This window comes from Bos indicus x Bos taurus, chromosome 14, assembly GCF_003369695.1.
Source record: "Bos indicus x Bos taurus breed Angus x Brahman F1 hybrid chromosome 14, Bos_hybrid_MaternalHap_v2.0, whole genome shotgun sequence".
Lineage (NCBI taxonomy): Eukaryota > Metazoa > Chordata > Mammalia > Artiodactyla > Bovidae > Bos > Bos indicus x Bos taurus.
Genome location: NC_040089.1, coordinates 33,863,369 through 33,881,140, shown reverse-complemented (window position 1 = coordinate 33,881,140; position 17,772 = coordinate 33,863,369). Strand labels below are relative to the sequence as shown.

The following is a 17,772-nucleotide window of genomic DNA, read 5'->3' as shown; positions in this document are numbered from 1 at the left end:
GCAATTGAAAACTGAGGAATGGATGGGTCATGGTGTTTATAAGATAGTGATAAATCTGTATCATTGAGAATGGGCTGAAATATAAAAAAGGGTTGTCACATATAAAATGATGTTATTTATTCAGGCCATCCCTGATACAAAATGCAGAACTCTCAAGAGTATGAAAGAATTAGACAGAACTCAAAGCATTTTTGATGATCACCGTTGACATTTTTATCTGCTAGTTTCTTTGGTATTTTTAGAAGTATATTAACTTCTCATTTTGAACTATTAAATATTACATAATAGCTGTATGATCTCCAGTCAGGTCTAAAAATTCATGCTCTATAAGTGATGATTTTACTCTAGAAATGTTCTTGCATGCTTGCTAAGTCGCCTCAGTTCTGTCTGACTCTGCGACCCCATGGACTGTAGCCCACCAGGTTCCTCTGTCCACGGGATTCTCCAGGCAAGAATACTGGTGTGGGCTGCCATTTCCTTCTCCAGAAGTGTCCTTGAGAGCTTGATAAAGTGTATGAATAAATTGGAAAATTTAACGTAGTAAATTCATGAAAACATCTCTAAGATAGCTTTGCTCTGAAAATTATAATAGCTCCTATGATAATTCAGGATTTTCTTTTTAAAGCCTAGGACTTTGTGTTGATATTTCTTTTTTCTTATTTGGCTATTGTATAAAATCAATATCTTTCTGCCAGGAGAACACTAAGGATGGTTTAATTTTTTTTTTAATGCTTTGATCTTGGTATTTGTTGAGCGTAAAGAGTGATTTCAGTGGTGGTTTCATTTAAATCATGTGGGAGGCCATTTGGTGCAGTGTGTGTGGTCCTTGGGGTCAAACAGACTGGCTGAAATCTGCTGCTTGCTAGTTTTGTGACTTGGGTATATCCCTTAGCATTTCAAAGGTAAGACTCCTTCTGTAAAGCAGAAACTAATTAAACTTATTTTTCAGATATTTGTTGGGGTGATAATTATGTTTAAAAATCAAGGGGGAAGACTTAACAAGTTAGTTTTCTTCCATTTTTTCCCCCCTTAAGTCTTCTCTTAGTTTTTATTGGGACCACTTCATTGTGCTTATGTCTTATGGTGCCAGTTATCTTTTCTCGTGCATTTTGCTCCCGACAAGAAGAGTTCTCCACAATTTTTTTTTCAGGAAGGGGCATGGTTCTTTTTATCATTCATGTTTAACACCAGATATTTCATACAATATAACTTCAGCAAGTAACTGCTGGCTGCTGCTGCTGCTGCACGCTTCAGTCGTGTGCGACTCTGTGCGACCCCATAGACGGCAGCCCACCAGGCTCCCCCGTCCCTGGGATTCTCCAGGCAAGAACACTGGAGTGGGTTGCCATTTCCTTCTCCAATGCATGAAAGTGAAAAGTGAAAGTGAAGTCGCTCAGTCATGTCCAACTCTTATCGAATCCATGGACTGCAGCCAACCAGGCTCCTCTGTCCATGGGATTTTCCAGGCTAAGAGTACTGGAGTAGGGTGCCATTGCCTTCTCCATCAGCAAGTAACTACCGATTGATTAATGATTAAGGAATAAGGTGTTTTGGGGTAATTGACTATGCTGATGATCTGATAACCAGATATGACCATTCCATACTTGAAGACTTTGGAAATAATAAAATACACTTAACACTAAAGTGATACTGAATATAACATCATCATCCTTTGGTAGCTCTGAAGATACTTTACAATCTTGTATTGCTCAGAATTGTAATTTTAACTATGAAGCTGGATATAATTATATAAGTACTAATAATGATAATTTTACAGCTGACATTGACTGAACACTTAGTAAGTGTTCAGAGTTTTGTGTCATTGTCTCATTGATCCCCTCACGAACTCTTGGAAGTAGAGAAATTATGATCCCCTATTTATAGATGAGGAAACTTGTCTGAAGATTAAGTATCTTTTCTAAGATCACAGAGTCAGCCCGTGATAGAGACCTTCACAGACAACTGATGCTGAAGCTGATGGTCTTACAAACCACTTGAATATTGAATCATAATTGTCTTCTTATAACAGCACTGAACATTACTTTTTATTTTAACATAAAATGCCTAATGTTACATTGGTCATTTCCCATATTTCTTTATCATAAAAGTAGGCTGTAAACCAACATCCCAATGAAAATGTATTACTATAAGATATAGTGTTGTATGAGGAAGAAACACAAAAAGCTTAGGCATAGTAACTTAGTAAAAGTATTTATTGATAAATTATCTTCTTTATTGTTAGATAACAGAGTCAGGGATTATCTTTTAGTTGGGATGAATTTATTCTATCCCTTCATTAATGAGGTGGTTACAAAGTAAATATATAAAATTAGGGTAAATAGCATTTAATTTATAAGGTTGCTGTGAAGATGAAGTGAGAAGATACCTGCAAAGGGTTTAGCGCACTATCTTACATATAATAAATGCCCAGTGTTATCTTTTGGTAATAGTTCTCTTGTCAGTGACTGTAGACTTCGACTATAAACCTTTCTCTAAATATAAGAATAAGCTTTATAGCAAACCCTAGTGTAAGCAGTCTTACTGTGATAGAACCAATACTTGTGGATTGATGTGGGTGGGCGGTAACATTAAAGGTGTCATAAAAAGTTTATTTCAGATGAATGTCTATAAAATTCAATGGATGGCCCTGATGATGCCTATGAGGGTAGGGACCTCTGTACACAAGATGATTATATCTAAGTGTTCCTCTAGACTTGGATCCTTCCTGGGAGAATCGTGTTTCTTCGAGTGCCTGGACAGCAAACAGGAGTTGTGTCATACCTATAGCTGTTTACCTGGAAGGTGTTTTTTGGCAGTGACTTATCCATCCCTGGGAGGTAAATTTAATCTGCTCTAAACAGCTGGTGTGCTCTTCTGAGTCTTTACTGTAATTACCCAAGTAAATGTGATACCACATATTTGGAAGGTATTTTTCAGATAATGTAGGTTTCTCGCCATCCTTATGGCAGCCAATTAGGAATGAAACTGGAGATGGAAATCTAAATAGTGAGTTTCTTTTTCCTCTAGACGGCTTCTAAAACTCTTGCTACTAACAGTTCCAAAAATATTTTGAGATTTTCAGCTCTAGGGGGATTAATTTGTTCAATAGTAGAAAATTATATTCTTCCTTTTTTTTTTGGCTGCACAGTGCAGCTTGTAGGATTTTAGTTCCCCGACCAGGGATTGAACCCACACCCTTGGTAGTGAAAATGCAGAGTCCTAACCAGTGGGCTACCAGGGAATTCTCCTATATACTTCTTATAATTAAACTCTTGTTGCTTTTTTGTATTTTGGAGACATGTTCATAAATGGAGAGAAGATAGGCTTTGGTTTCAGATGGAGCCAAGTTCTAATTTTGACTCTAGCACTTTTTAATTGCTGATCTTAACTGCTTGAGGACTCAACTGCCTCATCTGTAAATTGGGAATGAGTATCATTTTATTCCCCCCACAAAGTTGTTAGTGTTGAGTAGATGGAAGATGGAAAGTGCCTAGTGTAGTTTCTGGAAGATAGTTATTCTGTTTTCATAGTTCAACTGAAATATTCCTTGGGGTTTATGCTCTTAGAAATTGAATCTTTGAGAAACTGCCAATTCTGGAAAGATGGATTTTACAAATGAAATGGGTCTTTGTTGCTGCACACGGGCTTTCTCTAGTTATGGCAAGCTGCAGCTACTCTCTCGTTGTGGTATGCGGGCTTCTCATTGTGGTGGCTACTTTTGTTGTGGAGCACAGGCTCTAGTGTGCTTGGGCTTCAGTAGTTGTAGCACATGGGCTCAGTAGTTGTGGTGCATGGGCTTAGTTGCTCCATAGCATGTGGGATCTTCCCAGACCAGGGATTGAACTGGTGCCCTTTGCATTGCAGGGTGGATTCTTAACCACTGGACCACCAGGAAAGCCCCAGGGAAGCATTTTTAAAGGAAAGGTGAGGGAGGGGTATGGCAGGATATGCGATCAACTTGAGCACAATTCTGTAGTTAATGGTCAGGTAACAGGGTGGTATCACGTGGATTAATGTGATCAATCCTCAGGCCCCAGTAGGTCTGGGGGCTGAGTGCTCACAGTCATCAAGTAGTTAACTTCTTCCATTTGGTGGGAGTATTAGCATCTGTAAAACAACAGTTTTCCTGGCTGCTAATTTTGTCATTACAAGTTCACATCCATTTAATTCTTGTGCCAGACTTTGGAGGCCTGAGAGACTATAGCTTTTTTTTTTTTTTTTTTTTTAAAGAGAGGTCATCAGAGGGCATGGTGGTGGTGGGAAGGTGTGTCTGTCCTGGGAAGGCCTTAAAGGTTACTCATCAGTTCCTTTTAGGTCTTCTTTAATTTTAGTAATATTTTAAAATTTTCAGTGTACAGGTGTTACACATATTTTATTGAATTTATTTCTAAGTAGTTTTTGATTCTGCTGTAAATGGTGTTACTTTCTGATGGTATGGAGAAACCCAAATGAACCTTTTGGCCAATGCAGTGCTTTGAAAAATATTTATAAAGGAAGATAGTGAATTTCAACTAGCTACTATGATCATGAAGAAAAAATACTCGGGATCTACTTAAAGCCCTTTCCCGCATCTTCTCATCTGTGACCTAAGATGTTCTCTGGATGTCTTAGCACAGTGATAGACTCTCCCCTGATGGCTGTGGCAGCTGTTCTTTTGCTCTCAGGCCTGTGTCAAAATAACTGAATCACTTAAAAGGAAAAAAAAAAAAAAAAAAAACCGCACTGCTCAAAATAACCAAGATCAAAAGTTTCTTATCTGTCTGGGCTTGTGAGTGGAAGCATGAGTGAGGGGATATTTTCCTTTGACCTGATGCTCTGGTGCTACAAAGTACCTTGGCTAATTTTCAAGAAACTGCAAGTTGAATGTCAGTTGGTGTCCCTGCTGCCGTGTGGCAGTCTAGTGTGGCTTGACTTTCATGTCCTCTTGTTGTATGTAGTGGTGACTTTAAAAAATATTCCAAACCTAAAAGTTGAGAGTTATATTTTATTTTGTGGGAATTTTTAGAACTCCAAGCCTGGGAGACAGTATCTTAGGAGATCCTGAGAGAACTGCTTTGGGGAGGCTGGGGGACAGGGGTGGGAGGGGAAAGAAACAGGTTATATAGAAATTTGCAACAAAGGGCAGGTAGTCTGAACATCACAAGTATCTTTGTGAATTAAAGAAAACCAGATATCCCAAGTTAAGGAATTTAGCACTTTTCTATATGTGGGAAGATGCAAGAGTCTGGACTCAGTGAAATCATTCCTTTCATATACGTCTCAGCTGCAAGGTTGGTATCCTTTGTTTCTCACATCCTGAGCTCCCTTGGGGCTCACCGTTAGGAGTGGCTGCAGCCTGGTGGCTGTAGGATCACAGGTATTCTCCTTCCCGAGTGCCCTGTGTTGTTCAGTTGCTAAGTCGTGTCCTACTCTTTGTGACCCCATGAACTGCGTCACACCAGGCTTCCTTGTCCTTCACTATCTCTCAGAGTTTACTCAAACTAATGTCCTTTGAGTTGATGATGCAATCCAATCATCTCATCCTCTGTCACCCTCTTCTCCTGCTCTCAATATTTCCCAGCATCAGGGTCTTTTCCAATGAGTTGGCTCTTCTCATCAGGTGTTCCAGCTCACACTGGAGGGCTGGAATTGCTGATGACTGTGACATCCTTGTTTATATTGTTATGGCAGGAAATGTTTCATGTTTTAGTAGTAACTGTGCCACCAAACATATTCAAGAGGGCCACCTCCTGTCATTATGTCCCAAATGAGTTTGGTGGTCATTGGAGGACCTTAGGCAGGTGTGCAAAATGCTCTGTGTGGGCGCATTCTGGGTGCAACCCCAGGTCCTGAGACTAAGCCTAAGTGTTACATGTAACCTAAACCCTTATCAGCATTGGTTTCCAGCATCTTGTAGAGTTTTGACTGGGCCCCTTGGTTTTCCAGGTCCAGTGAGGCTCATGGTGAGGATTTCTGGAGTATTTTCTTGGGATTTAGGGTGTAGGGGAGCAAAACTTACCACTTCAAACATCTCTTTGGCCTGTGGATTGTTTTGAGCTGAAAATAATCAAGGCCCAAAAGACTCAGGAAGAACATTTGACCTTCCCCTAACTGCCTAAAGAATGTGGATATAGGACCTGTTCTAGGAGGGGAGCCATTGCCTCTTATAAATAAACTATAATAGTAAGAAAATTTTCTTAAGGTATGAGAAATAAAAAGTAATAAATAATTTAAAAAAAACTTTAAAGTTAATTAAAAATTAAAACTGATGAAAAATATTTTAAAGATAAAATGCATTAAAAAATAAAGATCAAAAAGTAAGAGTTAATGATGTGAAAGAGATACTAGATTATAATAAAGGTTAAGTCTACAGGAGAAACATTAACAATGTGAAGATAAATGGGATTAAAAATAGAAGTTAATGGACTTTTACATAAAAAGCATAAGCAATTACAGAATAGGGTAAAAGTAATTTAAGGAGATCAAAATGGAGGATCTGAAGATAACAAAGCTGGTGAACAGATAAGTGAAGAAAAGATGGCCGGAAGCAGATGAGGTGACAGTCCTTAAGTTATCGCTGGTCAGCCTTCCCCAAGAGTGGTGGTGGTGGTGGTTTAGTCACCAAGTCGTGTCAGACTCTTGCAATCCCATGGACTGTAGCCTGCCGGGCTCCTCTGTCCATGGAATTCCTCAGGAGTGGTCCCGGCCAAACCCACTGTGATGTCCAAGGTCAAGGTGAAAGCTGTTCCTTCCACTGAAGGGGGGCGGCTCTTTCCCATCAGGTGTGACTTCCTAAGTCCCCAGAAGTACCTGGCTCAGTTTGGTTTGGGGTTGGGGTTGTAATCCTCAGGCTAGGACTGTCTGGTTTTGTGCAACACACGCAGTAACAAAGTTTCAGATTGTTCATATGATCTTAGAGCTGTAACCCCAGTCAGACTCTTGTGATAGGGAAACACTGGCATCAGGAAGGGATTATTTGTTGTTGTTATTGTTGTTCTTAGAATTTAAAAATATGTATTTATTTTTCTGTAGCATGTGGGATCTTCATTTATTTTAATGCAAAATTGTTATTTGCAGTATGCAAACTCTTAGTTGTGGCCTGAGGGAATCTAGTTCCCTGACCCAGGATTGAACCTGGGCCCCCTGTGTGTGGAGTCCTAGCCACTGGACCACCAGAGAAGTCCTGGGAAGGGATTATTAAGTGAAGTATGTCATGGCCACATGGTGACACACCATTTAGCTGTAAGAAACATTCTTGAGAAGTATTTATTGACATAAATACTGAGATATTATGTGAAAAACATTATGGAACAATAGGTCCTGTATAACTGCAGCTACTTAAAAAATTTATACAGCTATGAATAATATAACATAATTGATACCATTATGTGGATGGTAGCGATTGTGGAAGATTTTTAAAAAACAATTATTTTTTGTGCTCTTGACAGCTTTCTCTGCAGTGAATCCATGCTATATTCTGAATCATTAGAAAAACCCTAAGTTATTGAAGAAGAACAACACAGATAGAGATGTGTGCTTGGCGCTTCTCTGGTAGCTCAGCTGGTAAAGAATCCTCCTGCAATGCAAGAAACTCTGGTTTGATTCCGGGTTGGGAAGGTCCCCTGGAGAAGGGATAGGCCACTCACTCCAGTATTCTCGGGCTTCCCTCGTGTCTCAGATAGTAAAGAATTCTCCTGCAATGCGGGAGACCCGGGTTCGATCCCTGGGTCGGGAAGATCCCCTGGAGGAGAGCATGGCAACCTACTCAAGTATTCTTACCTGGAGAATCCCCCTGGACAGAGGAACCTGGTGGGTGATAGTCCATGGGTCGCAAAGAGTCGGACATGACTGAGCAACTAAGCACAACATAGCCCAGATGTGTGCTCAGCTTCAGAAGTTGTTCTTTGCTGCCTTTCTGTGAGGAAAGAAAGCTCTAGATATTCCCTCTTCCCACTCCTATCTGTCCAACAATGGATAATGATTCCAGAAAAGGTCATTTTTTTAAAGGTACTATAAGGTTGTTAAGTATGCCTTCTGTTAAATAATGTATGTTTGATATGTACAAAATTAATATTTATTAGAGAATGAATAGGTCATCTTTCAGCACACAAAAATACAGTGTAATTATTTCTTCAGTGTTTATTGTATGCCCTGGGCTTCTCTTGTGGCTCAGCTGGTAAAGAATAGACTAGTTAATTCTGGACTAGGTAATTCCATGGACTAGTCCATGGGGTCACAAAGAGTCATACATGACTGAACGACTTTCACTTTCATTATATGCTGTGCACTTTATGTGCATAATCTTATTTAACACCTGCCCCTCCCTCCCCCCCGAGGAAAGTGGAGGATAAATAAATTTTGCTCTTTCACAGAAGCAGGGGGAGTAGAGGTCTAACCTGAAGCAGTTTAACTCCGGCATCATGTTCCCAGCACTGGACTGACTTCAGTGCTTCCTGTGTGAATTATTTTGTATTTTAGGTCTTGGAGAAGTTTTAGAAATGCGTAGTTCTTGCTGACTCCCTCGAGGAACATCCAGCCTAGTTGGAAAGATAAAGAAGTGAGGCGTAGCAGTAATACACACCTGTTCCAGTGGCAGTACTAGGTAATAGTTGGTGTGACATCCAAGGACAGACATTTCTGGGGCTTCCAGAGGTCAGAGGGAAGGAGCCAGGCTTTGATAGATAGGGAGTGTAAGCACATGAGGGCCAGAGAGCTATAGTTAATCGTTAGTCGCTCAGTTATGTCCCATTCTCTGCGACCCTGTGGACTGTAGCCTGCCAGGCTCCTCTGCTCATGGAATTATCCAGGCCAGAATACTGGAGTAGGTAGCCATTCCTTCCTCCAGGGATTGAACCTGGGTCTACTGCATTGCAGGTGGATTCTTTACAGTCTGACCACCAGAGAAGCGATAAATATCGTGTTCTGGAAAAAAGGACTAGGGAGTGACCATGCAGCCAGCACCAGGTAAGCAGAGATTCTGGGGACAGATCAAGTCTGAGGGGACATTGCTACATTGCTGGAAGACATCAACGCACAACTGGGCAATATGAGATGAAGACAGAGTCAGGAGAGAAATAATATCCAAACTATAGGAGACAGGTTAGGGGTCAGGTAGAACTGGTAGATGAGCAGTGAATAGATAGTAAGAGAAGAGAGGAACTCTATCATGACTTCAGGTGGTTCAGTATCTAAGTCCGTGACCAATGAACAAGTGATGGGGAAACTCTGTGTCTTGGTAAGAAAGGGAGGTAGCTGATCCAGACCAAGGAGAAACCAGAGGCATGGGATAGGGAACAAGGGACATCGTCATTCTTTAGCCATGATATTGTTCTAAAATATAGTGTTTTAATGGAAAATTTGAGGTTTAGTGAGGCCAATAGATTAGGAGACAATTACCACTGAGAAGATAGTTTTCTACTCACAGTTACCAAGAAAGGGTGCACATGGGACTTCCCTAGTGGTCCAGTGGCTAAGACTCTGCTCTCCCAAGGCAAAGGTCCTGAGTTCCATCCCTAGTTGGGGAACTAGATTCTGCACACTGGAACAAAGAGTTTGCATGCTCCAACTAAAGATTCATTGTGCCACAACGAAGATCAAAGATCCCGAATGTCACAGCTAAGACCCAGTGCTGCTGCTGCTGCTGCTGCTAAGTCGCTTCAGTTGTGTCCGACTCTGTGTGACCCCATAGACGGCAGCCCACCAGGCTCCCCAGTCCCTGGGATTCTCCAGGCAAGAACACTGGAGTGGGTTGCCATTTCCTTCTCCAATGCATGAAAGTGAAAAGTGAAAGTGAAGTCGCTCAGTTGTGTCCAACTCTTAGCGAGCCCATGGACTGCAGCCTACCAGGCTCCTCTGTCCTTGGGATTTTCCAGGCAAGAGTACTGGCGTGGGGTGCCATTGCCTTCTCCAAAGACCCAGTGCAGCCAAATAAATAAACATTTAAAGAAAGAAGGTGTACACGTGATGCCATAGGAACCGCATGAGGAAGCACCAGGGTCAGTTACAGGTAGAGAGAGGGAGGGATTGTGAGCTGGAGCCTTGATTGTGGTTTCCCCATAGAAGAATGAGTTAGGCAAGGTAAGCAGGTGTAGGATTGACTAGTCTGAATAACTTTAGAGGGCTCTGGGGTGTGGGCGCTGTCTGTCCCTACTTGTCTGGTATCTGAAGCAATTTTCCAGGTAAGTGATAATGGCCTCTTGGATCAGGGTGGAGGTAGGGAGCTGCATATTAGAACCAATTTGATGGTAGAACCAGCAGGATTTACTAATATAGATTCCAGCGGTGAGACAGAGACTAATGGTCCATGTACACAGTATTTTACTGAAAAGTACACTGCGGGTAGGGCTTCCCAGGTGGTGCTAGTGGTAAAGAATCCACCTGCCAATGCAGGAGACGCAAGAGATGTGGGCCCAGACCCTGGGTTGGGAAGATCCTCTGGAGGAGGAAATGGCAACCCACTCCAGTATTCTTGCCTGGAGAATCCCGTGGACAGAGGAGCCGGGTAGGGTACGGTCCATGGGCCTGTAAAGAGTCGAACACAATTGACTAACTGAGCACATCCCAGGGGTATGTGCTTCATACCTCTTACTGAGTGGCTAGAATGATTTATTTACTAAATGGGATCATGTCAGTAAGTTATATGTACATATATACTTTTAGTGATATATATTTATAAATATATAAAAAGATATATCTATGTATACCATATAGTTATTTTATGATATGTATCAATAGTAAATGGAGAAGGCAATGGCACCCCACTCCAGTACTCTTGCCTGGAAAATCCATGGACGGAAGAGCCTGGTAGGCTGTAGTCCATGGGGTCTCTAAGAGTCGAACACGACTGAGCGACTTCACTTTCACTTTTCACTTTCATGCACTGGAGAAGGAAATGGCAAACCACTCCAGTGTTCTTGCCTGGAGAATCCAGGGACGGGGAAGCCTGGTGGGCTGCCGTCTATGGGGTCGCACAGAGTCGGACACGACTGAAGTGACTTAGCAGCAGTAGCATCAATAGTAAAGCAGAATATAGTCATATCTTTTTATGTGGAGTATATATATGTAATTCTGAGATTTTTTTCAGTCTTTTTTCAATTTATAAAATAAGGGCATGTTTCATCATATACAAATTTTTATATAAAGTGTATGCACATTGCAACTTAATAAAATAGATCATAATTTGAATGCATTATAAGAGTTCTTTGAAGGATCTCCATATTTACTTTTTTTAATTCAATAGTAATGTATTTTCTTTAAAAATTTTTATTGGAGTACAGTTGCTTTACAGTGTTGTTAGTTTCTACTGTACAGCAAAGTGAATCAGTTATACAATACATATATCCCCTCATTTTTGGATTTCCTTCCCATTTGGGTCACCACAGAGCACTGAGTAGAGTTCCCTGTGCTGTACAGTAGATACTCATTAGTTATCTGTTTATACATAGTATTGATGTGTATTTCTGTTAATGAGAGTGATTTGGGCTTAACATTGTTTGCTATATAATAAAAGTGAATTTTTCTGATTCTATAGGTGAATTTTAAAAATCTTGATCTGTATTTCCTAAAGAATTAGGGTTTCTTGGTGAACATTATTTAATTGGTTTTCCATTCACTGCTGATCGAATGGTCCTGCCAGCATAGAGTCTGCACATGGCTTCTTGCCACTTCAAGATGCTGCACGCAAGTGCCCCAGGCATCAACAGTGTGGTGGAAATACCCTTTTCCTCGTCTGTGTTTGTAAGGCAGTCTCTTTCACGGCAGAAGACTATTTTGGGGAGATGATTCATGTCACATTTTGGCCTCATTACAGTTTTGAGTTGTAAATGGCGCTGATTTGCCTAGAGGTGTAAACATAAATTTTATCTTCATATGCTTATGGGAATACCTGAATCGGAAAAAGTACTTGCTATTCTTAAGTTCTGTTTTAGGCTATAAACAGAGAGGTTAACAAGATATTTATCAAAATTCTAATTTTATTTTATGAAAAGCATACTTCCAAAAGAATGCCAATTACTTTCCTCTGTGCCTCCGCACTCCATTTCCAAACACAGATGGAGAAGTCTAAGAGCCTAATGTCTTATTGTTACAAGCAGATGATGCCGTAAGGTAGATAAACACTGTGCTTTTTTCTTTTGAAATGGTGAGAAAAGTGTGAGCAGGTGTTAAATTACCATCTGTAGCTATGAGTGACAGGAAGTATAAGATTATTCAATGCTTATTTAGGTGCAGCTGATAAAGTCAGGGTTTTGATTAGTTCAAATTTGCTTTCTGGTAAATAGGGACTATTTAAAGGATATGACAAATCACTTATTTATTCTTTGGTGAAAATGCATGATAGCAACAGAAAGGAGAAGCATGTGTCACCTGAGTTTGTGATCGTGCCTTATGCACAGGAGTATCTTAAAGGTGTTTATTGATTTGTCCCCAAATAACTGAGTTTCAACAGGGTAAACACATGTTTGGAGTGTGGCTAGATTTTTCTGTGACTTTCAAGGAATTTCATATTCTATCTCAAAATTTGAAAACTGGCAATATATTATTTATTTATCTTTGAAAATTTATGTACTGATGTATTGGCTGCAGAGAGAGGCATGTGAAATCTTAGTTCTCCAACCAGCGAGACTCATACTCAAACTCATAGCACCTGCATTGAGAGTCTTAACCACTGGACTGCCAGGGAAGTCTGCAGTGATTCATTATTTTTTAAAAATTTCAATAACAGCAGTGGGAACAATATAAAGACTTGACAATGTATTTGTTTTTGTTACTATTATTTTGCTATTAGCCCATTTTGGTGACCACATGTTTTTGGACGGAACGACGTTTCTGATCTACTGACAATAACCCCCTCTCCCCCTTTAGGTGTGCTTTAAAATTTTTTCTAATTCAACTGTGGGTTAGTGCTTTCTGACCTTCTCACTCATGCCGTTTAAGGAGATTTATTAACCTTTAGGTAAGATTCCTCAATTAACAACGAACCGAATGCATTGTGAGGCGTTCTCTGATTCTAAAGTGGTGACTTGAAAACACTAGTGGTTTGAGGGTGCTTGATTAAGCAGCTTTACCAGTTCAACTGAAACCAACTTCATGGCAAAATTGGTCTTCAGTTTCCTCAGCCCATTAGAATATTCTAGCTGGGATGAGTGACATTCCTTTTTTCCCTCTTCTCTTGAGGCTTACTCTGATAGCCTGTCTTGGCTATCCAGTAAACTACCTCAATAACTAGCGCAGGTCTGTACTTTCAGAAGCAACCAAAGAAGTTCTGATGTACTAAGAGGACGATAGGCAACAGTTAAATAAAGGACATTGTTTAAAGCCCAATTTAGAGAACTCTCTAAAGTTCTCTGTTTTTGGAAATTGTTAACTGGATGTAACTGTGACGTAAGCGTGGTATGACTGAAATTAGACAACTACTGAAAGAGATAGCATGAGGTTATATTTCACATTTCCTTTTCTGTCTTCCCAGCCATCATGTATGTCATGGGAGCACTCGGTCCTGCAGTGGGATATTTACTAGGTGGACTTCTTATTGGTTTTTATGTTGATCCCAGAAATCCTATTCACCTTAACCAGGATGATCCTCGTTTCATTGGAAACTGGTAAGAATTGTTTACTGCATCTTTCATTTCATTTGGTATTATGATAATTAGAGTCATAGTCCCCTTGTAGTTAAAATAAGAATTTCCCGAAGAGGAAGATGAAAAATAGCTCAATGTCACCTAGAAGGTGGTGGTAAGCAGGATAATAATCTCCAAAGATATCTTTGTCCTAATTCCCAGATTTATGAATTTACCTGTACATGGCAAAGGGGACTTTTGCTGATGGAAGTTTAGGAACTTCAGATGGGGAGATTATCTGGGATGATCCAAGTGGGTCCAGTGTAATCACAAGGGTCTTTATAAGGGAAAGAGAGAGGCAGGAGGGTCAGAGTGAGAGAAGGAGTTGTGATGATTGAAGCAGAGGTTGGAGTGATATGCTTTGACAATGGAGCAGGGGACCACAAGCCAAGGAATGCAGGTAGATTGCGGAAGTTCGGAAGAGCAAGGAAGTAGGTTCCTTCGCAGAACCTCCAGAAGGAATTCAGCCACACCCATCTTTTATTGACACTCTTGCCCTCCAGGGGTTACAGCTTCCCAGGTGGTACTAGTGGTAAATAACCCACCTGCCAATGCAGGAGACATAAGAGACGGGGTTCCATCCTGACTCCAGAGCTCTCAGATGATGTATTTATGTTGTCTTAAGCCACGCAGTGTGTGGGGATTTGTTATCACAGCAATAGGAAACCAACACAGAGGAGCTGTGATCAACAGCTTAATCCACATTCTTTAGGATAGAGATGGCTGTTTTCTTCATAGCAGAGGGAAGGAAAAGGGGAATGTGGCTGTGTTGGGACTTCCCTGTGTACTTGAATTAGAACTTGCATTGTCTTTTCTGTGCCTTATAAAAAAATATTTTCTCCCCACTTATCGTATTTGTGTTTTGCTTTGTCCTCATCCACTGCCCAGAACTCTGTTTCCATTGTTCCACTCTTAGTGAGTCTTTTCGCTAAGGAATAGTTCATTTCCCTGGATGTGCTGAAGATGAATTACTCTCTCACTTGCACGCCTTTTTTGTTTAAATTAATTTTATTGGCATAGAGTCGCTTTGCAATGTTGTGTTAGTTTCTACTGCACAGCACAGTGAATCAGCCATACATGTACATATACCCCCTCCCTTTTGGTCGCTTGATAGCCTTTAATTGTCTTGCTAAATACGTAAGCTTTGGATTTTATTTTTATATATTTTTTTAAAGTTGATATGTTGTGTTTTCATTTTTATCCGGTTCAAGATTATTATATTTTTTTTTTCTTTTTGGCCACTCGACAAGTAGAGATTGAACTCATGCCTCCTGTAGTGGATGCACGGAGTCTTAACCACTGGACCACCAGAGAAGTCCCTAAGTTGAGAGTTTAGCAAGAGAACTCCAACTTTGGATGATAGGTTACTTATTCGTATATATCCAAGGGCTGCATTTGAATTCTTCCCAGTTCTGAACTTGAACATGATATTTCTTCACAATTGCAAGCATTCAAAGTATTGGCATCCCAAATTTATTTAACATGGATTGGTACTGGGTATACATTGATAAGATATTTTCATTTTAGAATAGAGAATTTCATTATTAGAAACTTGTGTTGAGTAATTACTTCCTAAAGAGTTTCTTAGACTACTTGTGTTCTCTCTGTGTTTCATTTTATAATGAAATTCTTACAATAATAACTTCATAAGTTGAGCTATGTGGGAATAATGTTTAACACTATTTTCTAAGCAGTTAATAAATATTAATTAAATTATAGAACACTTGTTATTTTCATAAGTAAATAGTCTTTGAAGGTGGAAGTGTTAAGATATATAATAGATGAGTCTGTCCTGGTAGAATTTTCAAATCATACGAAAGGGAGTTCCCTTGTCAGCAGGAGGGGAATAACACAGGAATTTTATGTTCTTGGTCAACAGTAAAATTTTTGATCTCAATTACTATTTTCTTTGCAGTTCTGAAATAATTCAGAGTAAGAATTTTTTAAAAATTCTCAGAAAATTAGGTTATTAAAATGTATCTGTGACCATCCCATGTATAATCTGTGCTCTGTAAAGATGTCATGAGAAGAGCATGGCAAAAGGGAACAGCTGGAGGGAGAGAGAAAGACAAAGAGGGCCAGATCAGGGGCAGAGAGAAGGCAAGGAAGCAGGTGCTTTAGGATTATAAGTGCTTTATGCTGTTTTTGCTAAGTTTTCCAATGTGCATCAACCCAGTTGGTAGCAAAGTGAAGCAACTAAATGTAGACCCTTGGGTTTAAATCCCAGTCTGCCACCTAATAACTGTGTGACCTTAGGGAAGTTACTTAACTCCTCTGAGCCCCAAGTTTTTTTTTTCTTTAATCCACAAAATGGAAATAGTTGCAGTACCTACTTCATGGAGTTGTTGTGAGGAATAAATGAGTCTGTGTATGCGGAGCTCTAAGTGGTTCTCCCTACATAATGTGTGTTAGCTGTTATTCAGTCTTTTGACTTTAATCTGTGCTCAAGTAGTTTTATTCATTTTAATGACTTAAAATTAGTTCTACAAATGTTAAAAGTTGTCCATATAGAAATGTATACTAGGGTTTTCTTTCTTTTTTTTTTTAGCATTCAGTCTTTTTTTAATCAAAGTATAGTTGATTTACAACGCTGTTAATTTCTGCTGTACAGCAAAGTGATTCAGTTATATATATATGTTTTTATATGCCTTCCATGATGATTTACCTCAGGATATTGAATACAGTTCTCTGTGGTATACAGTATGACTTTGAGGCTTACCCATTATATATATATATATACAATGGTTTGTATCTGCTAATCTCAGATTCCAAATCCATTCCTCCCTCACTGCCCCACCTTCCCTCACTTAGCAACCATGGGCGTGTTCTCTGTGTCTGGGTTTACATTCATTCTTTTTTTTTTTTTAATTTTATTTTATTTTTAAACTTTACATAATTGTATTAGTTTTGCCAAATATCAAAATGAATCCGCCACAGGTATACATGCGTTCCCCATCCTGAACCCTCCTCCCTCCTCCCTCCCCATACCATCCCTCTGGGTCATCCCAGTGCACTAGCCCCAAGCATCCAGTATCGTGCATCGAACCTGGACTGGCAACTTGTTTCTTACATGATATTTTACATGTTTCAATGTCATTCTCCCAAATCTTCCCACCCTCTCCCTCTCCCACAGAGTCCATAAGACTGTTCTATATTCTATATTCTTTAAAAATGAATTTTGTCTGTTGAGTAGCCCTGTTTTTAACAGACTTCTAACCTTGAACAGAGTTATTTGATACAACATTAGTTTTTATGATGCCCGATGGTGATGGCTTCCCAGGTGATTCTGGTAAAGTTCCTGTCTGCCAATGCAGGAGACACAAGAGACACAGATTCGATCCCTGGGTTGGGAAGATCCCCTGAAGAAGGAAATGGCAACCTACTCCAGTATTCTTGCCTGGGAAAACCCATGGACAGACGAGCCTGGAGGGCTACAGTTCATGGGGTGGTGAAAGAGTCGGATACGACTTAGTGACTAAAAACAGCACAATAATGATGACAGGTTTTTCGGTAAACATATGCTGGAAAAGAGAAGGAAGGAGTAAGTGAATAATGCTAATATTAGTTGGGTGCTCACTATGTGTCAAACATTACATTAAAACCTTTACCAACATTTTTTTTTTTTTCTTTACCAACATTTTCACTGAAGCATTATAAAAACCACATGTCATCACTAAGAATTTGCCCATTTTGCAGGTGAGGAAATTGATGGTTCGCAATTTTGATCATCTTGCCTAAAGTCTGAGAGTCAGTGAGAGATGGATAAGAAACTGAGTCCAGGGTGGAGGTTTTAGTCAGTGTACTTAACTGTCCTCCCTTCATGAAGAGTCTCTGGGTAATGACTCATGAAAGGGGTCCTGGCTTTTCCATTTTAGCTCTTACTGATGCATCTGTTTCTGACATATAATGCACACTTCCTTACCTTACCCAGCTTTTCTCAGAGTCCTCTTTGGCACCAACTACCATATGTTCATTTCGATGTTACTGGAGACCAGTTTGCTCTGCTTAGAAATGTCCCTAAACCTTTTTTATTATTTTTGTTCATTTACTGCAATTCTTCCCCTTCTTCTGTTATTTATTCTCCCTTCGGAGTCTTCTGAGTATCTTTAATGTTTGCATGTAATTTTAAGTCAGTGGCTTTGGCTGGAGGTGGGGCCCTAAGTACAGATGTAAATAA

The 17,772-nt window shown here is 39.9% G+C and overlaps 1 protein-coding gene across 3 annotated transcripts in view; it reads left to right on the top strand.

Annotated features, from left to right (window-relative positions):
- The window catches only part of SLCO5A1 (solute carrier organic anion transporter family member 5A1), a 152,470-nt gene that overhangs the window by 53,112 nt on the left and 81,586 nt on the right, over nt 1–17,772 (top strand). For all 3 annotated transcript variants that reach the window (XM_027561150.1, XM_027561147.1, XM_027561148.1), the window contains one exon: nt 13,445–13,577. In XM_027561150.1, the coding sequence (XP_027416951.1) occupies nt 13,445–13,577 (133 nt within the window). The remainder of the gene's footprint in view (nt 1–13,444; nt 13,578–17,772) is intronic.